We start from the raw sequence: 25,749 nt of genomic DNA on the forward strand, positions 1-25,749 counted from the left end.
CACATTTAGGCGGTTGCTAAGGAAAAAAACTTTAACCTGCTTAAAGGCTCAAGATTTTTGTTAGAGAAACCCCAGCACGCCTGCAGTCAGTACCTAGCCAATCTATATTTTTACATTGAGGTTACAAACTGTTACCCATTCTCGTTCTGTAATTGGTCAAAACGCCCCAGAAGTGATCAAACCAATATGAGCCTCACTTCGCTGCAGCCGACGGCGCAACTCAGTCTGCCGCGTCGCCGCATCCATATTGACGGTGCTGCCGACAGAATTAGTTATGTTAAAGCCTATTTTTGAAATATTTCCAGGGTTAGTCCAATAGGCGTTGCCTGGTGCCGTGTGAAGTGTACGCCGAATTTCTTCCTTCAACAGCTTTTGTGAGATGTTCTTCATTTACCATGGCAAGGGGTCTGTTTCCATGGGGGTTGTTTAGAAAGCTTCTGTTCATCCAGGTAAGCTTCTGGGAATCCCCTCTTTACTCTGGTGTCCAATTGGGAATCTACTCAGGGTCTGTGTATGTAGGCTATGGGCTATCTGTAGCCTATACACTCATGTTACCGGTAGATATACTGTATGCGACGGTGCGACTAATACTATTATAGCCTACTTATCATTTGACCTTCATATTACATATGGATTGGTGTTAATTTGCAGGCATTACAGTAGACCTATAGGTTTTTCAGACTGAATCATAAAATCACTTGATGCTCGACGGCTCGACAGGAATTAACCATCCTCCTGATTCCCGTTGCTGTAGCAACCATGTCCATGATACCTAGCTGGTAGGCTACAGTCAAAATAAACTGTTTCAGAGGCTGGAAAACTTTATCATCACCTGACAATGCATGAGACATTCACTGTTTCCTTATTGTCCTGTGGCATTGTTGGGGTTTTCTGCACCATAAAAAAAGATATGTTTTACCACCATCCACTTGGATAAAACATTGTCAAACGTTTCATAAAAATATTAAATCATAAACCTGCATTTGACATGCGCTGCCCTGGTTATCCTGATCTTGTTGAAGAACATTATGTAACAGCAGGGGCGTAGCACCAAATTCCAGACGCTGTACATAGGCATTCTCTGTGGGGCCGTCCCCGCATCCACGACTATTAATTTCAGTATTTTTGTGGGCCCCCCACATGAGGGCCCTGTATATTAAGTCTCTCCCCCCCCCCAAAAAAATAAAAAATAAAAAATCTGACACACCTGTATAACAGTTTGATGTGAGTGAAATTAGGTGAAGCCCACAGTGGCATTCTTCATAAGTAAAATTAAACTCTGCTAGGGAAGCCCCTCAAAGGACACGTGGAGGTCTCGGGATCCAGAGTTAGATCATTTATAGAAAGTCAACTTGAACACATTCTCTGGCTGACTGATGTAGTACAGTAAACGTGCCTCTCTGCACCATCACACTATTCCGACTGAATGTTTTGCTAATTGGATTTATCTTTGAGACCTTTGGCCACAGCCATTTGCTGCACTAATTTTGGTCGAACATAGTCTCATCTCATCTCAGCTGCTGCATGTGTGTTTCCTGCCTGTGTCCTTGCATGTTAGAGACAAAAAACTGTCAAGTGCAGTGAATAGAGGGAGGAACAGCCAGTCTCAAGGGACAGCCACCAGCATCGCTCAGTTTTCTAGGCCACCACAGCCTTCCAGTGACAACTTAATAAGTGGCATTCATTGATCCTTGGAGTGAAGCTATTTCCACTGAAATACAAAAACTGAGATACAAAGTCCTGTGTTCTATCCAGATTCGGTTTTATTTTATTTTAATCTTTAGCCTATATTTTTCAATCAAATACAGATAGTCCTATCCTATTACAACAACACAAACATGTTTGATTGAGTACATTTTTCCTGTTCATGCTTATTTCGCTTCACAAATGATAAAAAGATAATTTGTCTCTTCATGTGTAAAAGCATGTAGTGCCAACTGATAACTTTAGTGTCCATAAATCAAGCTGATGCTGTATAGTGACATCTATTGAGACTGGTTTTAATTACATTAAGAGCTTTGCTTGTAAAAATTAGCTATAAATAAAAAAGCTTTTGAAATGCAATTTAATATTTCAACAAATTACCAAGCCATGTTAACATTATTAGTTTTTTATTATTTCCTTTTCTATTTAAAGGCTCCTTGTTGTAGTTTTTTTTTCACTGATGTTATGTATTAATGTCATATATTACATTTTAATAATACTGTATATGTACATTTTCCACATATAAACATCTAAAAATATTTTGTTGAGTTGTTACATAATCCCAAATGTTTCCAACAATTGTCAAACCCAGACAAATCTTGATCAAGGACACGGTCCGTGTCATGGTCGTCCTATCACCTCTAGAACAGCCAACAGAACCTTTGCGCATGCGTCTGCCAGAAGCTGCCATAAATTAAATTTTTTGTCAACCCACTAGAATTTGGTCATTTGTTGACCAGATTTTAACTACAGGCATCTGGATCAAAGGTTATCCGAGAAATAAGATGAGGAAATGTTAGTGGCAGCGAGGCTCCAGCCCCTCCGCCTAACAGTGTTGGAGAAACACAGGTTTTTAACGTTACTGTAAACTGCTAAAGTCAATGTTTTACTGTTATAAATCACTATGTCCATTTGTTTAGGAGAGGAGGAGACCTCTGCGGATAATTCGGCTCCCGGTAAAAACCTCATGTACGATGAACACTGAAGAAATCCTAAGCGGGAGAAACTGACTGCAATGACGACATTGCTCCATCTTTTGTTACTGTTGTGATTGAGAGACCCCTAGCGGCAGAAACGTTTAAAGTAACCTATATTTAACAGGAATCATTACATCACTTTTTTTTTTTTTTTTTTTTACAAATAAGGGGTGCAATTCCCCTGACAGGAAGCTGCAGACCTTGCAGGAATAACATGTGCCTACATTTATTGCGTGTGAACTCCATGCTCTTAATATTAGATTTACAGCATCATGACAGACAGAACAACGGCTGATAAAGTAATGTTCACATGTGTTAATGTCGCAGTATTGAGTCAGCATGGAAATGCGTGCCTTGTGCATGTGTGTTGGGGTGGTGGTGGTGGTGGTGGTGGTGGGTGTGTGTGTGTGTGTGTGTGTGTGTGTGTGTGTGTGTGTGTGTGTGGCAGGGGGTTGCCTGCTGTCTGGACTGTGATGAGTCAGATCTTTCTAGTGTCTGTGCAGACATACATTTTCCTTCAGAGAATCTGTGAGAAGTTGCGAGGCATGCTGGACTGCCACTGGCGCATTACTATCTGCCCTTTCCTTAAACATTTTACACACACGGAGTATGGCTGTTTTTTTATATTATATATAGTGATATCAGGCAAACCCTTCATGAAAATGCTGTTATTCACTCCTCCAGTCCCATCCATCTTTTGTTTCTGTGTTTTCATGTCTTTCTCGGCTCTGAACAGCAGCCCATTAACCGGCAACCTCTGAGGGATAGCTTTATAATCATACATAATAGATGAGTGGTGTGCATGCTGCAAAAAACAAGTGTCAGAACAGTAATGTGCTGCTCTTGATCAGCTTGTATCTCATCTCTGCCTCAGTAGTTCAACATCAGGTAGCACTTTGTAACCATACAGTACTTGATTCTTTGTATGTAACAGAACTTCAAATGGCACACAGATGGGGGATGTAGGTGGGTGTAAAGAAAGGAGTTCAACCAGATCAAGACAGAGCGTTTCTTTCCGCCCACCTCAGCACATGGCTACAGTCAGTGATGGACTGGCCATCTGGAATTTGGACAAATGCCAGAAGGAACACCCCCTATGGACTCCTATGGGTCACTACTGATAATTTGTCTTTGGTTATTTTATGCATGCAGCCACAAATATTCAAGATTGTATTGCGGCACAGTGCGTAGAAAGATTCACCCAGAAGACAGAGTTACTAATTTTCAAGCTAGGTTATTAACAAAAATAGGGCCAGTGTGTTGCAAATGCCAGGGCCGTTTTTTTATCCCAGTCCGTCACTGGCCACAGTTCCCAGTCAGTCCCTAATTAATAGCTATCACCGCAGCCACAGTCAATATTACCTCATTAGCCATGTTTGTAACTCTCTCCCTTCAAAAAGGGTCAATACATAATCCCAAAGATAGAAATGCATCGGCCAGAGTTGAAAGGAAAGCCACAAACTATTGATTAGAAAAAGGCCAGTCATACATTTGTTTCCCCGTAGAGTGTTATTTCCATAATGCTTTTGTTGTTGATGCATTTCACCTACGGAAAAAAATCAATCTGAGGTACTGGCAGCGCTTGTGTGGTCACTGCTGATACATTTGCTGTGGGCCTGCACGGTCAGATTTGTAAGTAAACCAATAAATAAATTAAAAAATGAAGTAGCTTGTCATTGATAATTGGATCATTTACTATTTCTGCGGAGTGTTTAAGGTGTATGTATGCACATTATATAGATGTCTGTCAATTAGACTTATTTAATATACAGCAAAATCAGCAGTCAAAGTAATTTGAGGGGCTGTCTCGATATTCAGAATATTATATATGTAAAGATATAATGGAGTAGTGGTGTCCTGAGCAGAGGATGAAGTGGCACTCCCTCTATGAGTGTTGTAATCTGAGCTTCTCTATTCTTTGTTTTGATGATCAAAACATTTCTTCAAATTTGGTTCAAATGTCCACTTGGACTCCAGGATGAACTGATTAGATTTTGGTTGTCAAAGGTCTAGGTCACTGTGACCTCACAAAACATGTTTTGAGCCATAACTCTTCTAATGCTAACTATGACAACATTTCACACAAATGTCTGTGGGTGATGACATTTTACAAAACTGATGGATTAGGTTTAGGAAAAGATTGTGGTTTGGGTTAAAATAAGTATGTTAGAACTATTTGGTTAGATTTAGGCAACAAAACTATTTGGTTAGGTTTAAAAAAAAAATTGTGGTTTGGGTTAGAATAAGAACATTAGTTACGTAACAAAAGTTCATTAAAAGAAGTCAACATCATGTGTTTCTTTGACCCATCCATCGCCGACCTCCCCTACACTGACTTTGTCACTTTTTATAGTATATATTATATCACCTGACTTCCTCCTTAGAGGCGTACTGGCTCATGATTAGGTGCGTTATATATGAATTATAGGAGTACATTACTTTTTGTTAGTATACGTTTGAACAGTGAATGAGAACATTGAGAACATTGTTCTGGCTTTGTGGCCCATAACTTTACTGTTTCAATTCAGTCTCACCTCTCTGATCATTGTTTCCTGTTATGAGTGAAACTAAGGTTGAACCCAAGTGCAGACAATAACACAGAGCCAAATGGAAGTTTAACAGGTTTATTGCAAAATGTCCAAGATCAAAAAGCAACCGGAAAAGCAAAGTCCAAGTCCAATGATTTCAGATCCAGGGTACAGAGCGGGAGAGGTACCGTAATATCCAAGGTCCGTGTCCAATAATCCCAAGATCCAATGTGGAGAGGAGGAATGGGAATGGCCGGAATGGAGGATGGCAGGAATGGTGGATAGCAGGAGTGAAGTGGCAGCAGGAGTCAGGTTCCAAGAGCTGTGGTCAAAAACAGGAAAAATCAGAGCGAGCAAAACACACAAGCGCTTAATACAAAGTGGTGACGTCAGCAGCTAGACTAACGTGGTCGTCTTGACTATGATCTGACGAAGAGTGGAACGTTGACTGGGGTATTTAAAGCTGAGGTGATTGTGGTGAATGAGCTGCAGCTGGAACCCTGACTCCCGCACACCAGGCTTCACTCCTGCAATTAATGACAGACAGAGGGAAGGGGGAGAGCAGAGACAGAGAGCTATCTAGCAGCAGCAGCAGGCCTAACAGTTTCCATCTACAGCGGGCAGCTGTTTTCAGCAAAAAGCTCTGATAAACCCACTGTACACTACCAGCCCAACACCAAACGGCAGACAGACACAGTTAGCAAACTATTTGGTGAACATAGTGAAACATTTAGCAGCCTAAGAGCCAGATACTTAGCTCAGAAGTCGGAAGAGGCTAAAGAGAGCTAAAAAGAGAGTGGATATGGGCTTACGATCATAGAAACACGACTCCAAATGTGGATCCATATCTGCTAGATGCGTAATTTGGATACTGTTTGCTAACACATTAACCTACTTTATACGGTGATAATAATGTATGTCAATTTTGTGTTCAAAGCTTGAGGTGCTGCCCCCAAGCGGCCACAAAATCGATTAATGCCGGTTTGAAGATATTTAGTCTTACAATTATCAGAATTAGCCTTCAAATACAATGTTTTGTGTAAATGTGTGTAACTACAGAGTGTAAACTCATCAGGTTGTTACATTCTCAGAAATAGAAAAGAAAATAATAAAGAAAGAAAAAGAAAGAGGATAATATAGCCTAACATGATTAATGATCACTGCAATGAAGAGAAATTAGATTACAGAGTGACATGTAGAGGCTGTCTGAAAGCTTGCTTTCTGTATTATCTGTGGTGTCAAAAGCAGAAAATGGATTGAAGATCCATTTAGAGACAGATACAAATGTAATATCTGTCAATACTGAAAATAACTTCACATCTTGTGTTTCTCAGCTTGCTTTTTTTCTCAGGTTGAGTGTATAGGAAAAGAGCAAAGCTCTTTGCTTCAATCTATTTTGTGTTAAACTGTAAAGTTGGGTCAGAAAGATCCCAGAAGATGGAGCACTGAAAGAAAAAGTATAGGGGGAGGGAGATAGAAAGACCTAAAGAAATAATAAAATTGGAACTGAAAGGCGGCAGAGTCTAGAAGCAGGGGGAGTCCATCACTGTCAAGCACTGATGCAAGAATCATTAATAGTAGGACTGCTAAAATTTCTGTCATTTTTTACTAATGAATGCCATTATTGATGTAAGCAGACTCTATTTATCAGCTGGGGAATTAGAAGGAAAATCAAAAGACAAGGTAATGAGTCTGGAGTTGCTCTAAATGTTCCACTGTTGCTGTGCTAGACCATAACAGCATTTGCTGGTAATTACTGAGCACATATTTAGAAGCAATTACATTAATGATGTACTCTGTGACACAACTCAGTTTGGAACTCATTTGTATTCCACTAACTGGCCTATTCCCTTACACATAGGCCAAATGACTTTATTGTAACATTAATTAAAATATGTTTACATTGACTTTAGTAATCTCTAAAAGTTTTGATATTTTTGTAAGGTTGACAGACCACGTACTGAGTACTAGGGCATCGTTTTGATTTTAACAATTCAGATTCCTCCTTTCGATTCCGGTTCTTATCGATTCCGATTCTTTGAGGGGTGGAGTTGAAATGGGTCACATGCTTATTTCACAGATAAGAGGATAAGAGGAAAACGTTATTTCGATTCAATGGTGAATAACAGTTTTACCGGGCCTTTTCGACATTAAATTAAGCCACAATTTAGAGCACTGCTTACTGTTATCCTGCTGCAACACAACAAGTGCCTGGAAGTACGGTGGCTGCTACTAGGGAAACCAAAACATGATCGGATTCAAAACAAAATTTTCCAAACGTTTCCAATTAAAAAACTATTCCAGTGAAATCATAATTTTTTTAAACGATTTCAAGTTGGAACTGGTTCTTGATGCCCAATCCTACTGAGCACATACAGTATGTTGTCATTCTACAACACAAGGTTGCACAACAAAACGCAAGTTGTAGAACACCAGTGATGTTCTGAGCGGTTTCAATCACCAACTGCAGAGCCCTCCTGTCCTTGGCCATGCACAAACCAAGTCAATTTGTAATGTTTCTAGTCAGGATGTCCTTTGATGTCACATTATCATTGGGATATCAGCAAATAGGACACCAAATAGGACAAATTTGGTAATTAGTTATTTCCCAGTTCTGTATTGTGCACATCCCTAGACTTTACATTGCTTCTAAGAATATAATGCAAAGGTCACTGCTTTGCTGCAGTTTGTTTTCATGTTAAGGGCACGCTGTGTGCTGTTCACATGAAAGAAGGGACAAGCATGACTCCCATCCTCTCATTAATCTCCATTATGATGTATGCCATCCAAAAAATCCATTTTATCTGGCTGGCCCGAGATCACAGAGGTCTGTTAAATGCACTGAAACATACACTGCAAATGATTTAATGAGTAAAAATCAGACGCAGTTTTTCATTTAGTACACTGATATACCACTGAACCTTAACATAATGAGCTCATTAAATCTTGAAAAAAAAATGTATTTTGAAGTGTTAAACAAATCTTTGAAATATGTTTTCAACAGGCCAAATTTTCCTACCTACACATGAAGTACCTGTTCTTTTCCTGGCTGACAGTGTTTGTGGGTAGCTGGATAGTTTATGTCGAGTACTCGTCCTACACAGAGCTGTGTCGTGGGCATGACTGCAAAAATTCAATCGTGAGTATTGTACTCCTCATATCATATTCCTAGACCCATCAAGGCCTTGCCTATAGATGTCCTATATTCTCTACTCCTGATAATATTGTTCTTTTTCCAGTTCCCTTTGTGCACCATACCAATATTTCCATTTTATTTTTCAGTGTGACAAATACAGTAAAGGAGTCATTGACGGCTCGGCCTGCAGCAGCCTATGTAAGAAAGACACGCTTTACCTGGGGAAGTGCTTCACTGCCAAGCCTAACAGCCAGGTCAGTCGTCTTCTTCTTTTTTTTTTTTAAATCAAACACTGCTTTCCAGTATGGTTGTTGTTAACCCAGCTGCAACTCAGGCCTACCTTGATGATTTTAGGTATATTCTGGAAGCTGGGGAGACCTGGAGGGAGTCATTAAGTGCCAGATGGAGGAGGCTCCTCATTATGATTTGGGAAGCGAGATGGAGCCCAGGAAGGAGGCTGTGGCCTTCAACAAGCCCACCAAGGGGACCTCTGTGGAAAAGTTTAGAGAGATGATCCTCAACCACCTAAAGGTCAGAACGCCCTCAATAAAGGGTCATTTCTTTTCCTTTTTTTTTTTTTAACCTGGACACTATTTTCCCATGTATTGGTATCTCATTACTCTATATCAACGACGTTTCATTTCCGGGATTGTTCAGGTGCCGCCAGAAATTCCGCTGAATGTCCCTCATTTCGGCCAGATGTCCTTCACCTTCCTCTTTCTTTGTGTTGGCATTCTAAACTCCGGTTGATTTATGAGGACTATGGTTAGCTGCTCCTCAGATCTCTGCAAGGTAAATCCAGACAGCTGGCTAGACTATCTGTCCGATCTGAGTTTTATGTTGCACGACTACAACAACCTTTTTTGAACGTACATGTTTCACCAAAACAAGTTCCTTCCCGAGGCTATTTTGCAGAGGCACCATTGCTCCACCCAAGACAATTACGATTGGTCTAAAGAAATGCCAATAAACCATAGCATGTTTTTCTCCCATCCCAGAATACTCTGTGGACTAGCCAGACCCTCCTGCGCAGTGCTGTGCAGGAAGGTCTAGTAATGCGAGACTAGTGTCTAAGTGACTAAAATGAACAAGAATCTTTGAAATTACTCAAATTAGTATTTGGCGAGAACTATTTTAACAGGCAGCTGCAAACAGGGCTGCCATGTATCACATATGGGAAATGTGCATCATCAACTTTGTCCACTAAAAGTGCTGTTTTTGACACTGACATGTTCAGATTACTGTTCTACGTGTATGACAACATTATGGAAAGGATCCTTACAGAGATAGACCTTTTTGTTTAAGGGTAAGATCTAGTGTTAATTTCGTCAGACGAGACGAGATTAAATATGTTCGTCAACAACCTTTTTTTCCATGACTAAGACTAGACAATGACGAGACTGCACCAATGTCCAAAAACACTAAGACTAAATTAACATGCATTATTGTTGACAAAAGAAGACGAGACTAAAATGTTTTGCATAAAATAAAAACTAAGATAAAATCTCACTTCATTTTCGTCTACAATCGTCTCTACTTTTTCATCATGAGAATATTCAGGCACGTTACGGGCAACCGAAGCATCGGTGCATGTGCCGCTAGTTAACACTAAATTTGACAGATTACGTTAGCCTACCGTTAGCTAGTAGCTGGATTAAACAGGGTAGAAATGCTAGCTAAAGTGTCACTGTATTTAAGTGTAAAGGATTCCAACAGCTGGACGTCCTAGTCACCACCTGCCGTCGGAAAAACACAGGTAACCCTCGTGGTGCATTCAACGTTAGTAAAATACCCTTTTCCTATCTAGTGGATGTTCAGCACTGGTGAAATAAGTTATTGTTATAACTTATTACATTGTAAATAAATCATTTAATTTTGACCATATGGCCTAGCAATAAACAAGCCGTTCTTTAATCTCGCCGTTATTTTTTTTAGATGAGTTTTCTTTTGACTAAAACTAGACTAAAATGACGAGATTTTTAGTCGACTAAAACTTGACTAACAAAAAAAAGATATGTGAATGACTAAAACTAACAAGGACATTTGGCACAAGACTAAGACTAAATTAAAAATAGGTGACAAAATGAACACTAGTAAGATCCTTTTTGTTTAACCAGAAAGAGCTCAGAAATCGCTATCGCCAAACCCACCACTCTATTTAAATAAACAATACTTCTAGCGTGTATAATACAAGCATATTTCCACGCGAAATGGATAAATTAAGGGTTTATTTCAACCAAACCAGAATGGTGATTGTTGGAGCTTTTGATAGTTTTGTTTCTGTCAAGTGTATTTTACGATGATAAAATTACTGTTTAAAGTCTGGTGGGTATGGCGATAGCGATTATGGGGCTGTATCATGTTGAACAAAATGGATCTCTCTTTAACAAAAAGGTCGACCTGTGTAGGGATTCTTTCCATAAAGTTGTCAGACACTTTGAATAATAACCTGAGCATGTCGGTGGTAAAAAAAAAAAGTACACAATTTAAGGTGCGCAATTACCCAATTTACATTGGTGGTATACACACCACTGTCAAAGATTGTTGTTCCCATCAGTCACTTAGACACAAACACACGGGAAAATAGGTCCAGGTTGAAAAATATCAAAGTTGCCCTTTAAACACTAGATCAAACAAAGTCCAACATCGAGTCTAAATCAAAGTTTTGTTTTGTCCTAAAATGTTTATTTACAGGCTAAAGTAGGGGATCAGGCCAACCTTGCTGACCTGGCAACCCAAGTATTGTCTATAACAGATGCCAATAAAGATAGTCATATCTCACTGCCCGAGGCTCGCTCCACCTGGGCACTGCTGCAGCTCAATGAATTCCTGTTAGCGTTAGTCCTGCAAGACAGAGAGCACACACCCAAGTTACTGGGCTTCTGTGGAGACCTGTATGTGATGGAGAAGGTGCCATACTCTCCCCTGTACGGGATCAGTCTACCCTGGATCATTGAGGTGTGGATTCCTGCTGGTCTGCGCCGCAGCATGGACCAATGGTTCACCCCCTCTTGGCCACACAAGGCCAAGATCTCCATTGGACTGCTGGAACTGGTTGAGGATGTTTTCCATGGCACTTTCGGCAGCTTCCTCATGTGTGATGTGAGTGCCACCAGTTTTGGCTACAATGATAGGCATGACCTGAAGGTGACGGATGCAAGGTACATTGTTCCTGAAGCCATTTTCCAAGAAAACATTAGGCAGAAACGCTGCGATGTGGACGAGGATTGTCTTTACGGGGCAGACTGCCTCACTTCCTGTGACCTCACCAAGCACCGTTGTACACCCGAGGTCACCAGGCCAAACTTAGCCAAAGGCTGTGAGGCACTCAAGGACTACATTCTGAGAGGTGCCCCATCTGATGTCAAGGAGGAGCTTGAGAAGCAGCTGTACGCTTGCATTGCACTGAAAGGTTCGGCAGAACAGATGGAAATTGAGCACTCACTTATTCTAAACAACCTCAAGACTTTGCTATGGAAGAAAATCTCTCACACAAAAGACTCCTAATAAATGACAAGCTTTCAGAAGCACAGATTACTTTTTTATATTAGTCTTTTCACTGTGGAAACTCCCCTTATCTTAACATGCGTTTTATCTTGAAGCAGTTGTCAAGGAATGTCAGTTTCTGATTTAATCACAAGTAAACTGTTAATATACTGGAGCAAAATGAGAATTTTTTTTTTTTTTTTTTTTTTAAACCATGACAATGGGAAACCAATACATTTGACATTATCGAAAGGATCCCAACAGAGGTTGACCTTTATGTTAGAGTAAGATCCTTTATGTTTAACATAAAACGGCTCCAAAATCTCCAAACCCACCAGACTCCTTTTAAATAGTCACCGTTATCTTGAAACACTTCAAAAGTGACACAAACCAAATAAAACTATCAAAAGCCATCTTGGTTCGTCTTTCCATGTTCCAACAATCGCCACCCTGGCGTGCTTGAAATAAACCCTTAATTCATGCATTTACATGTGAAAATATGCTGCTCTATACACGATAAAAGTATTTAAAATGGAGTCTGTAGAGTTTGGCACTGGCGATTTTGTTAAACTAAAAGATCTTACTCTAAAAAGGTCTCTCTCTTTCCATAATGTTGTCAGACACTTGGAACAATCTGAGCCCAGCGTCCTCGCTCAATACTGGACCAATTTCAACACTTTTGTTTACATTAGTCAAAGCATGGGATAATCGAGTCCAGGTAGAAAAATACCAAAACTACCCTTCAACTTTGATTCACCTCAACGCTCTGATTCAAATCCCTCAGACAAATGACATTTCTGTTTAGAAGGTATGTTTGTTTGCAGAAATGATTTCATTGCACGAGTTATTTTTAATGACAAGCAAATGAGCCTATAAACCATTTTTAACTATTGAGGTTTAATTACACAAAACTACCCTATAAAAAAATCCCCAAATTAAGGTGATCAAGAAGCCCCGACAATGCTAAAGGAAACATTAAGTTTAATATATGAATAAGTACTCAAGAATATTACTCTTTTTCAATAGATTTATTAGAACAAATTTCCACAGGGAGCAGCACCTCAATCAGCATCTTCCTGTTCCTGAGCCCGGAGGAAGCTGGCCTTCTTCTGGGCGACACGGTCTTTCCTCTGGGCCAGAGAGAGCTTGGCACGGTTCCACCTAGGTCACAAAACAAGCACCATTAATGTTTGCAGGTTGTTTTTTTTTATCGTTTCAAAGTTGCAAGTTTTTTTTGTACCTTCCATACACCTCAATAGGCTTAACTTGCATTTCAAATTGTACCATACTATAGTCATATGCTTGAGTTGCCATATTCCATCTGAACACTCAGACAGACTGCTTGGATAGAACCCTTAATCCTAAAGTGAATATTTTACTCCAACAAACTTGTTTGAGACCTTATAATAAACCTAAAAATGATTTTCAAACATCAGCATCTCTCACCTCTTCTTCTTGACTTCTTTGGGAGGCTTCTTTTCATGGACAGGGTTCTCACGAATGGAAGCATGAGCCTTTTTGTACATCTCCTCGATCTAAAAGAAATATGACCAGTCAAACTCGGGTTCAAAAGTTTATATCGCATCAGTTTCTGGGTACAACTTTAGTTTCATATCCAAGGAAATTATACTGAGGAGAAATTTATCTTTTTAGAGAAAACAGACGTTGACAAAGACCTAATCTGAAGTTGGAAAAAAGGTAAATTGCAATATATGGCAGAATATCAAAATATGTTTAAAACCGTAATAATATTGGATAGTGACGCAAGTATCGTGATAATATCGTATTGTGGGACCTCTGGTGATTCCCATCCCTAGGGAAAATATGATTAAAGAAGCATTCTTAAGATCTTTCAAAATCTTGAACCAAGCATTTGTATTTTCCTAACAAGATGATTGCCATGTCCTGCTTCTTTCCTGTGCCAGTAGCTGGTGTAGCATATTGTCCAAGTTCCAAGAATCACAACCAATCAAAATCCCATTTGATTGGAAAATGTTAGTGCAAATGTTTTTCCCTTTAATGTAGTAATAAATAGGCCATGGATTATTGTTTTTGATAGGCTCGGGGTGGTGTTAACATTTTCAATATTTTTGGTTTGATATTTAGCCAAACACCAGACTACTAAATTTCAGGTGATGCACTTGACTCAGTTGCTCCCAAGTGAGACTGATGAGCAGACCAAAACAGAAACTGCAGATTTTTTTCTAGACAGTTTTCAGTGGTGATCCAGAATGAAATTTTAGCAGCCCGTTTTTCTGCTTGGGGTGGAGATGGGTTAACATCCTAGGCATTTAAATTTAGAAGCCTGGAGTGCTCGGAAGTTCCTACAAATCATGAAGGTGCTCCTTGGAAGGTAACGCAAAAGGTCCAAGGCACTCTTGGACCCCTCTCCTCTTTCGTATTTTTTTATTTGTTTAAAGTCTGGAGGAAAATTCTGAGTCCGCAGATTCGGTGTGGCCCTGCTGATGAGAGCCTATAATAGTGTAGTGACTCCAGTCCACATGGTGGCATTAATGCACCTCTAAGCAATTACTTTCCTGCAGTTTATAGGTTATAAATATATTATATCTATCTTTATAGGCGTTTACACCTCACCCCTTTGTTGGCTTGAAATCAGAAAGGTTTCCATATTGGTTGCGCAGTTCTAGATCATCTCACCCCAAAAATGCACTCACCTAAATCTCACCCAAGCACTTTCATAAAACTGTGTGTCAGAATGTGTATTCAAATACAACATTTGAGAAGATCAACCTCATTCATTGGGGTTGTGATGTTCACCAGCTTAAATTCATAAATATGAGCTACTGGGACAAAAGGAGCCACTGCCCAATTACAGAGGGGTTATGGCTGAATTAAAGCTAGTTTTGATGTCCAAGATTTAAAAAAAATGGTACAAGACAGATCATCTATTACATGCAATGATTGGACCAAATTCAGATTTATTTGGTGCTTATTGAATTTTTCAGAGTGAACGGCTGTGATGACTGCACTATGAAGTAATAAGTTAAAAAAAAAAGAAAAAAAAAAAAAAAAAGGGCAGGTCTCAAAGCATCACATTTTCTAGGAGTCAAGAATGCCAAGCTACCACTTGACAGTTTTTGTACAGTGTTATACAGTTTTGACAGCCAATTTGACAATAAATAAAGAGGACTTGCCGAATCAGGGGTGACTCCATTCTTGATGAAGCGGGAGAATTGCTTTTTGTAAGCGTCCTCGTCTTCCTCCATCAGGTAGCTCATGTACTCTGACACATTGATGCCCATGATGTGCTTGCGGTGAACCTCAGCGTTGAACTCCTTGCTCTCTGTATCATACCCAGGGAAGCGCTTGGTGCTGTGGGGAAAAAAAAAGCATACAAAAAAAGTGATTCCCAGCATGGTTTAGTGAAAGGTTTAGGAATACATCACAATGGTCAAAATTTCCAAGCAGAACAGCCAGACACTTTGTCAAGGCATAATTCCAAGGGACAATGAAAGCAGCACTGCATTATGGCATAATGTACAATTCATCATTTCTTACTTGTGAATAATCAAAACAGCTTTACATAAATTTCCATATGGGCCCATCTACACCTGTATTATTACAACTCACTCAATTCGCATTCAAGCACGCCCTTTTGAACTTGCTTACTCATGAATGCAAGCAAACTGTACAAACCGCATTTAAACCTAGTTAAGACTAAACTTTACTATCCACACGAGCCAGACCACCTCCACATGTGGCCAGGTAGATCCACTGCACTGCAACTGAAATCCATACTGTATCTCAGGTACAGATAGCATTTTAATGCTAGGTGGAAACAGGGTGTTCCAGCTACTGGAAACAGAACCTGTTATATGCATCTTTCCAACTAAACTACTGGCATTCAGTTGCGAGCCTGGGCCGCTGCTCCCTAAATGTCTGAGCCCAGCCCGTCACGAAGAGAATTCACAGCAAACGAGTGGGTGTGCTGACAACGGTCTATCAGGAAGCTGCTGCCGCCGGAAGTAAACAAACAACGTGAGTGAAGAAGATGCCACAAATATTTTACTGGAGACGAGAGACCACAAGATTCAGGAACTTCTACAAGAGTTCACAGCAAAAATCAGACAAATTGACAGAACGGCAAGTGACTCATTTGACAAACTTGCGAAAGTCTCTAACCGGTGTCAACCACGTGATGCCTCCTGCATGCTCCAGATTGAGGGAGAGAGGTCTACGGTTCCTATGCTGCTGTGGCTTTGACCCCATTGTTGTGTCTGTCTGAATGGGGTATAAGCTAATAAACAACCGTTAATGTGGTTTCTTGAATGCCGTTTTTAGATACTTCATGTAAAAAAAAGTGTGTAAAGGTATAATCTGCAATGCTTTCTTTGAAAAAAAAAAGAAAAAAAAGATGAGAATACAAAAGTAATCCCTCAAAAACCCCTTAGAAGTGAGTGGTACTGTCTGCATCTGTGGAGACCTTGCCCTCTACCTGTATTTTATTTTTATTTTGGAGAGCTCTAACTTTAAATCACCAGTTTCAATTATCCTAAAGTGCCATGCTTGTTTAATGTGTGGTAATGACAAAGTAGTGGTCATAGTGAAACTGCTCTGAGCTGCACATTGCAAAATTTGTGTGAATGCACAGTGTGAATTAGGGCTGAACGATTTTTTAAAATAATCTAAATGTGATGTTTTTTTAAGCTCTTTGTTTTCTGTATTATTCAACAAAGACAAGCAATAAATCATTGTATAGTATGAACAACACAAGATTAGTTAGATTAAACAAACTGTTCTTTCCGGGAGGCCAGGCCTGTATGTAATGATGAAATTTAACTACTTCAGTCACAGTAGTATATTGAGCACTGACCAAGCCTGGTGTAAACATTCATATGAAGGTCAGAAACAAATCACACAAACTAAAAAGTAGATAGATATAAAAAACAAATGTGGCTTTACCACACTTAGTAGTATTTAGATTATTTAATTATTTACTGTAATAAACATATGTAGATTGCACTTTTTAAACACTGTCTTTGAACTTTAGACAGTTAAATAAGTAAAAATATAGTATATATAGTATATACACAATGGTGTGTTTTTTTTTTACAGCACACAGAGGAGCTGCCTCCAGCCCCTCCCTCCCCTCATGAAGTTGCTTGCCGCATGCATGACATCGTCAACGTTGCACTCAGACAGAGAGGCTATCGTTACGTTAGCAGTAGCATGCTGCTGCAGGTCTTGTCGTGAGATTAACTGTACTAATAAAACGGTTGCAACAACGCAACTACGCTGCTGTGAAAGCTCCCCGGACGTCATTTATCAGAGTCCGGTTGTTACCCCTCTCTGCGGCAGTGTCCTCCACTCCATATCTTTATAACGGAACTAGCTAACTGGAGCTAACTGCTAATCAGAGCTAATCGTTGCTAACCAAGCCTTCAGTTCTGCATGCCTGTATCCATTAACTGCATGTATGGACTCGAGCCCGAATAAAACCTTTCATTTTATTAAAATAGCTGTAAAAGTTTTAAACTACAACTCAGAGTTGTTTGAATGACAGAAATCTGCTCAAGGTACGGCGTAGCGTTAGCGTGCTAAGTTGATGCTTTCTCTGCGGAGTGCAGACTGATTTGCTCACGTGACAAATCGCAGCCTTTGCGATTAGGAAAATCGCGTTTTAACACATCGCGATATTATTGCAAATGCAATTAATCATTCAGCCCTAGTGTGAATGGAATATGAACAGATTTATTCAGATTCAAATACTGAAATGGAACTCAGAGAAAGGACACTATCGTGGAGTATAATTGTGAAGACACAGGATAGGTTGATTGATGCTTGAGGATCCACTGCAAATAAAGCTAACTTGCTAAAAACAATGATGCACTGTATTCACTTAGGCGATGTTACTTTCTACAACTTTTTCTAGCTGATCCTGTATAATCTGTTCATATGGGACCAGGCTCAGGACCCATAACACCTACACCATTTTCCATTACCGCTGCTGGCCGGCAGCGTAGCGACTAGTGCGCCACCACTAATTTGCAACCCTAACGTTAACACTTTCCACCCCCTGCTGAAAAAAAAAATAAAATCCTAGAGGAACACTGCATATAAAACACGACAGCAACTGATTCAGGAGAAACAGTTGACATTTGAACTCAACACCCAAACAAATACACAACTCAATCAGTACTTTTCCCATCCCCTCTCCATTCTGCCTCTTATACATCCATGGCTTCCACCTTTAACTATGGCTCTGTTCTATTCAAGTGTTATAAATGTAATGCAATGCATCCGTCATAAATGTGATTTACGCATTTTATCCTTAACGTGGACAGGCAAAATATCTTCCATTTTAAAATTCTCACAGAAGAACGAAGTACCAAGAAACAACAATGACGGTTTCTATCATTTAAAATGTAAACACTGCATCTATCATTTACAGACATGAATACAGTAAAGCTCTAGAAATGTTAGGGCTTTCACCAGTCTGGCTGACACATGGATCAAAAGTAATTCTGGAACAAAACTTTACTTTTCTTACATAGCCCACATTGCCATGCACAGCATCAAATCCAACATGTGTGACAGAGAGTGGGACAGGTTACCTGTGTGGGATGGACAGGCCACCATCCACAGCCCCCTTCAGGGCACCGAACACCTTGTTGCCTGTGGTGGTTCTAGCAAGCCCAGCATCCAGGTAGCAGGTGAAAGCGCCTGGCTGACCATCAATGCTCTCCACGTTGAACTCATCACCCGTCACCTCCACCTGGCCTTCATACACCTTATCCAGGCCAAACTTGTTTAGAAGCTGAGGACAGAAATTCAAAATTAACATCTGGTTCACCAGCCAACTTATTTTCTTTCCACAAGATTACTAAGCAAGTGGCCAATTATTGATTTCACAATGACCCCGGTTACAGCTGAGAACTCCTCTTGAAAAAGTAAACCTGGATTAAACAAAGGGCATTCACCATTAATCTGAATCTCTTCACATTCAGGACACTAAAATTTGGGGTCAATGTGAGGCAGAGGACCCGTACGTAAAACCCAATTTTATACGTACTCTACGGGCCAGGAGCAGACCAGTGCAGTAGGCTGCTGCGTAGTTCGTCAAGCCAACGGAGACCCCATATTTTGGCAGCTCGTGCGAGTAGGCTGCACACACAATCATATCACCCTCAATCTTGGCATAGGCGATCTGCAACGCAATCACAGGTAATCATGAATTTACTGCAAATTCATATGTTGATATGGACTGCAAAAGTCTCGACCATTGTTCTACACAAGACAGAAGTTATTTTTACACACAGTTTGGATTGAGCATTCCAGGATATGAACAAAACATCCAACAATAATTGGAAAACTCAACATCGTGATTTGACCATGTTTATTTTGACTGTTTAAGTTAGTCAGAATAGGCCATATACAATTTCTTTCATATAATTACCTCATTGAGGTTACATTGGAAGTACTGCAGTCCACACAAACATATCCCTGTCAGTTCAAAGATGTTGACAGGTAAAACTTAGCCCTGTCCCTTTGAATAAAAATAAATAAATAAAAAAAAAAAAAGGTAATTCAGCATGTGCTCACCTGGCAGCAGATGTCCCTGTTAGAGAAACGGACAATCATCCGGTACTTGGGGGTGTTGTACTTGTTCTTGTCTTGTACAACCAGGCGTTTGCGAGCAAAGAAGTCAGTCTTTCCCTCTAGAAGAAACACACAGTTACTTTTATAACTAAAAGTACTTAAACTACTTAAATTATACTTAAGCATTAGGTGGGAAGGTGATTGTCAGAGGATGTCTCACCTCTCCTCCTCCTGAATTTGACCTGGTACCTCTTGAAGTAGGCCTTGTTCTTCACCACTTTAACAAAACCCTGCAAGACGACATGCATTGACTTAGCATCAGGGAAAAAACAGTCAGAAAAACTAACTTCACGTTAGTTTAATACGCTGTTGTGCCCAAAGGCTGTCACTGTCATCGTGTAACGTTACAGTTAGACCCGGCTAACAGTAGCCAGCTAGGTCAATGGAAATGAACGAGAGGAGTTAGCACAAATGCTAGGCAGGGTTAACGATAAGCAAACGAGCCAATAGTAAGCTGTACAAAAGGGAAATTTTGGGGATGTGAATTAAGGGACCCAATGGTCACATACTAAGGAAAATGATGCAGAAAAGCAGTCTACAGGAAAAAGGAAGCAGTGAGTTTGTGAGGGTAGCCATTAGGCCACGTTTAAGCAGACCAGGGTAAGCATTAGCATGACTCAATCTATCTTCATCTAAACATCAGCAGCATGTTTTCAAATGTCTGACACCTCACAGCACATATTGTATGTCTTAGGTATGCATGTAGACACATATTGGGACGAATTACAAACCATTTTGCAGTCTTTTTGTCTCCTTATGAAGGAGCCCGGAGCCAAAGACTGGGGCTTGACTCCGCTGCACTGGAAAAAGGAAGATTCTCATGCGCATGCTCTGTAAATACCGTGTGACAGGATGAGTCGCAGAGACGCCATGCTGCAGTGGTTTTACCACTCTGCCCCCTATCGAGCTGGGGCGGCCATTTACCCAAACCAGAGTGATAGAAACCCTATAAACTGTCTATGTAGAGACCCAAACGACAGCGCTTTTCCGTCTTCCTTTAACCAGGAAAAAGTCTTACTGTGATTTTAATCATGGTCTCTCATTTTAGTCATATTACCATTTTAAGCCACATTCTCGTATTTTTGGCACTTTTTGTTCTCACTTACATTTAAAATTATATATATAAAAATAAATTAAAACTGACAACATGTTCCGCTCATTTATGTATCCCTTCATAATTATAGCCTTTAATCAACGTTTTATTTACTTTTTCATATAGCTTAAAAATAACGGGGGCAGAATGTGTCAGGGGTTTTCAACCACATAGCTAACTCAATTATAACTTCATTCAAACTTTAAACTGATCATTTATTTAAGCTTTTTCAATAGCCTAAATAAATGATTGTAGTTTCTAATCACTTATAACTGTTTTGATGTCTTCCAGTCAGGTTTTTGACCACACCACAGTATTGAGACTGCTCTTGCTAAGGTCTTTAATGGAATCCACTTAAATATAGACAGTGGCAAAATTTCTGTTTTAGTAGGCTATTACTTGATCTCAGTGCTGCATTTGACACGGTCAACCACAACATATTATACTAGACCGAATGGAAAACTGGGCTGGACTTTCTGGCACAGTACTAAACTGGTTTGAATCCTAAGAACTGGGACTACTTTGTGTCTATAGGTAATTACACAGCGGACAAATGCGGATGACACATAAATGTACATAACCATATCACCGGGTCTGTGGTCCAGTACAAACACTGAGTAAATGCATTCAATGAATCAAAGATTGGATGTGGCATAACTGTCTTCAATTAAACAAACACAAAACTAAAGTAGTTGTTTTTGGAGCCAATGAGGAACAATTAAAAGTCAACGCTCAGATTAAATTTGTTTTATTTCATACCTACCTTATTCTAGTTTAGCTGTTTTTACATCTTTTTATCTTTAACCGATGTTTTAAGTGTTTTTAACTGCTGTCTGATGTTTTATGTAAAGCAATTTGAATTGCCTTGTTGCTGAAATGTGCTAAGTTGCCTTGCTTTGCCTTTTAAGTGTTATTGTTTTTTTTTCCGACTATTTCAGATTTTAATATTCTGTCTGTATTACTGGGTTATAGTGAGGTTAGTTGTTTATTTATGACACTCAAAGTGAAGGGTGTGGTGCCCAGATCTCTCATTCCCTCCATACCTCACACCAAGTTCCTTTGGCAAAAAAAAAAAAAAAAAATTAAGACACATTTAGCCTGATTCTGCCCCTATTATGTGCATAAATGATATGATGCCACTTACATTGATTTATTGATTGAGTTCTGAACGATAAGTACAAAAATAATAATTGATTTGCAATATTGTCTACAAATAGCTGGATATCCACAGATATCAAAGGGATGGTTACCATGGTATAAATGGTATGGCAAAATATCTGACAGTTGACAAATTTAGACTGTCTAACTTTCTAACAGTATAAATTTGTATAGCACCCAACACTAACTTAGTGTTTTTTCACTTGTTGTTTACCATTCTATATGTGCTTTTTTTTTTTCAAACAACACTGAGACTCTTTTAACTGCTCAAAGTCCTTCTGCTTCTCCTTCTTTTGCAGCATTTTCGCGTACTTACTTTCAGCTCCTAGCAATTACACCACACTTTAGGCAGAACAGGCAATCTCTAATATTGATTATTAATGCATAGAGTTTGATAAGTATCTCTTAGATCAAACCCTTAATTTGAAAAGGCAAAAACAAAATGCCTTAAACAAGATTGCTTAAAACATCAGTTCATACTATTAACACCTATTAATAGTGGAATCTGGCAGATAGTTTAATTGATGATATTAAAAAACAGTATCTACCACTAAGACTTCAGATGTCATCATGCTCAGTCAGGTATTGCAGTAGCAGAAATGTACCATTTCAGTAGAAGTGAATTATGTAGTTCTGCATCAGAAACAGAGTATTTAGCCATTAATCAGTAGGGATTAAAGTTGCATACAGTAGAGCAGAGATCTTCAACAGGGGGTCCGGGACCCCAAGGGGGTCCTCAGAGTCAATGCAGGGGGGCCTCCAAATTATTGTTAATTTCTGAATTAGTTATGCTGTTATAGTTCTAGACTGCCAGGGGACTTCCTTCCTTCCTTTGACACACTGAGCTGCTCTCTCCTCTCTCTTTCCATTTGTTTCCATTTGTGTGCATCCTTGTCCCAGAAATGCTTGTTACTAACCTAGCTCTGGGGAGTTTTTTTTCACCCAGCATATTTCCTTGGATTAGGATGGCACCAAGATCTTGGTGGCAGCTGTCGCCGTGGTCCTGTTGCACTCCCTGCTACACCCTGCTACGCTCTGCGGTAGGGCTGGGCAATATCGATATTATATCAATATCATGATATGAGACTAGATATCGTCATATCGTGATATGACATAAGTGGTGTCTTTTACTGGTTTTAAAGGCTGCATTACAGTAAAGTGATGTACTTTTCTGAACTTACCAGACTGTTTACTGATGATTATTTATCTAAAATCTAAGTGTGAAGATATTTTGTTAAAGCCCCAATTGTCTACCCTAGAATATCGCCGCAATATCGATATTGAGGTATTTGGTAAAAAATATCGTGATATCTGATTTTCTCCCTATCACCCAGCCCTACTCTGCGGTGCCCTGCAGTGTCCTGCTGAACCCTGCTGCTTCCTGCTTCGTCCAGCTATGCTCTGCGGTGCCACGCTACATCCTGTAATGCCCTGCTATGACATGAACTACTATGACTACCATTTGTAGTCACTGTTCCATTATCTTTATTGTGACTATTATTGCCACTGTTCATCACATCCCCAACCGGCACCGTCAGACACCGCCTACCAAGAGCCTGGGTCTGCCGAGGTTTCTTCCTAAAAGGGAGTTTTTCCTCGCCACTGTCGCACTAAATGCTTGCTCTTGGGGGAATTACTGGAATTGTTGGGTCCTTGTATATTATAGAGTGTGGTCTAGACCTACTCTATTTGTAAAGTGTCTCGAGATAACGCTTGTTATGATTTGATACTATAAATAAATTGAATTGAATTGAAAGCTTTTTTAAAAAAAATTAAAAAATCTTAACATGAATTCAACATATTATTAGCAAATATAAATCTCCACTGCTTACTGGCCTATAGTTAAGGTAGTCACTAAGGTAGCCATCCACAGATGCAGTTAATCCTAAGGATTAATTGTGCCACATGCATGTTTAACAATAAAACATGATTTATAAAATCATGCCAACAATTATTAGGCTATTTTAATAGCTAAGTTTTCTATGCAAAAAAGTATGTATAAAGGCTTTAGGCTGCCCTACACGTTATCGTAGGCCCAATTTAATATGCAATATGCATGCTCCAACTCTCTTTTAGTTAAGGGGTCCTTGGCCTAAAAAACATTGAAGACCCCTGAATTAGAGTGTATCTTGGGATATGGGTGTGAATGCAAACAATACCAGTCACAGGAGTTGAGTGATTGAGAATAATAGAGAGTAAAATATGCAAATTATATCTCATTAAATATGCATACATATAAACTCTTGAAGCTACAGATTTTCTGAGGTGATCACAATGTTTACAATGACCATGTAGTGTAAGAATTCTGGTTTGATATTTTTAATTGTGTTTCTGTAGATGTCCAGTGTGGATGTCGTGTGTGTGTTGGGGATGTCCTGTTTTGTGCTGTACTGAATGGAAAATTATAAATACAATTGTATACAAACAAGGGACTTTTATAAAAGAAAGAAAACAAGCATTTGATTAATATACAGACATTTTATATCCAACCTTGCTGTTTTCATTGGAACGTTAACTTAAAGTGAAAAATACAAAACAACAGGTTTATTCCCTGTGTTGCAAGGTAAAACTTTCACAACAGAGTCTAGGTATGGGGATGATGATGAGAGCTCATTCAGTGATAGGATTTTTACAACTATTGCCTCCCTTGCATTTGCAGTACTTGCAACAACAGATACCAGCTACCCGACAGGGACACCCATTCTTGTGTGCACACTTTCCACACGAGCAGGGATCTGGCAAACCTTCAGGTTTTGAGATTACAATCTCAGGAACTAATAAACTGCCCTTTCTTACAAAACCATAAGCATCTGCATTTAAGATTGAGGTGGCGTCTGTAAATGGTGCTTGGACCTAAAGATGCTGTTAATAATAGGCTCTTTGTATATGTTTTCTTGCATTAGTTGAGGTGCAAGCGGTCCTCTCAAAGTCCATCTTAAGGGCATTACTATCGAACGCAGCAATGCACAAGTCGTTAAATGTCTCCATGTCCGTTGATGGTTTGAGACATTTGACCAAGAATGTTTCCGCCATTTGTATTGCACTCTCTGTTAGCTGTGGACAGTTGAAATTGAGAATCAGAGAAGAGTTGTCTGGTTTGCGGACAGTGTTCAGAGCTGCAAGTTTGGTTGATATTTTGCTGGTTGTATCGCACCCAGTCAGCGTATGTAGTGCTGGGAGACACTATGTGAGCTCGTCTCCCAGCGCTATGCAGATATCATGAAGTGGTAATATTGATCTTTTCACTCCTGAGTTGCGGATGAGCCAGAGCTCTTGGAGGCCAAGATTTCTCCAATTGACTGTTATGTGGTACAATAGGCACACAAAGACATGTGTCAGTGATGTAGATCCTGTACGGTGACTTAAAATGTCCTGCACATGGAACATCATCCGGTCATCAGCTTCCTCGTGTGTGCAGATGACATTGCATTAGGTGATGACATTTTCCCCATTTTGCAAAAAAACAAAACAAAAAACACTAGCAGCTAGCTAGCTAACAACCTGTAGTTAGCTAGCTACAATACACACCAAATTAAATATAAAACTGATACAAATTCATTATAATTATTTAAATACATAAAATTACAACTCATATGATAATGACACGTAATAAGTGTACACGCCAACACAAAGAATAAAGAGTAGATTTCCTTACTTTTCTTGCTCTCACAAGTCATCTTGCTTGACAGCCATGTGCTCTGCTATGACCTCAGGTCACTATGGCTGCCAAGTAAACTTTTGTTGAAAAAAAAAGTTAGAGGTGATGACATGAGCAATATTTAGAACAGGTAGGAAATGTAAGCTTTTAAAGTTTAGGTTAATAAATAACTGGCAATTCCTGTATGTTGCTAGTTGTATGTAATCGGTTGACTGTTTTTTAGCCATTTTCTTTATATCAAATCAGAGTGCTTACACTCTTCTATGACCTTATTATCATGGTCATTGTGAACATTGTGATCACCTCAGAAAATCTGTAGCTTGAAGGGTTTATATGCATATTTAATGAGATATTGCCTCATTTGCATATTATATTTTATTTTTTAGACA

At 39.5% G+C, this 25,749-nt stretch overlaps 2 protein-coding genes across 3 annotated transcripts; one reads left to right on the plus strand and one right to left on the minus strand.

Annotated features, from left to right (window-relative positions):
• Positions 1 to 68: 68 nt before the first annotated feature.
• LOC116063336 (divergent protein kinase domain 1A-like) lies at positions 69 to 13,351 on the plus strand. The gene is made up of 5 exons (XM_031318277.2): positions 69 to 449; positions 8,214 to 8,348; positions 8,492 to 8,599; positions 8,700 to 8,876; positions 11,040 to 13,351. Exons 1-5 carry the CDS (start codon positions 396 to 398, stop codon positions 11,850 to 11,852), a joined length of 1,287 nt encoding a protein of 428 aa, XP_031174137.1. The 5' UTR covers positions 69 to 395; the 3' UTR covers positions 11,853 to 13,351.
• On the minus strand, positions 12,845 to 20,393 carry LOC116063337 (60S ribosomal protein L5). 2 transcript variants are annotated; one of them, XM_031318279.2, is made up of 8 exons: positions 20,183 to 20,393; positions 19,612 to 19,681; positions 19,395 to 19,510; positions 18,865 to 18,999; positions 18,407 to 18,609; positions 14,987 to 15,164; positions 13,278 to 13,366; positions 12,845 to 12,992 (listed from the first exon to the last, which is right to left on the minus strand). In XM_031318279.2, the coding sequence occupies exons 1-8, from the start codon at positions 20,183 to 20,185 to the stop codon at positions 12,893 to 12,895; spliced, it is 894 nt and encodes a 297-aa protein (XP_031174139.1). In that variant the 5' UTR covers positions 20,186 to 20,393; the 3' UTR covers positions 12,845 to 12,892. The 2 variants fall into 2 exon arrangements, with proteins under 2 accessions (XP_031174139.1, XP_031174140.1); XM_031318280.2 differs by lacking the exons at positions 12,845 to 12,992; positions 13,278 to 13,366 and adding an exon at positions 14,082 to 14,376 and having other exon boundaries at positions 14,942 to 15,164.
• Positions 20,394 to 25,749: the final 5,356 nt, after the last annotated feature.

Source organism: Sander lucioperca, chromosome 11 (assembly GCF_008315115.2).
Source record: "Sander lucioperca isolate FBNREF2018 chromosome 11, SLUC_FBN_1.2, whole genome shotgun sequence".
In the NCBI taxonomy this organism is placed as follows: domain Eukaryota; kingdom Metazoa; phylum Chordata; class Actinopteri; order Perciformes; family Percidae; genus Sander; species Sander lucioperca.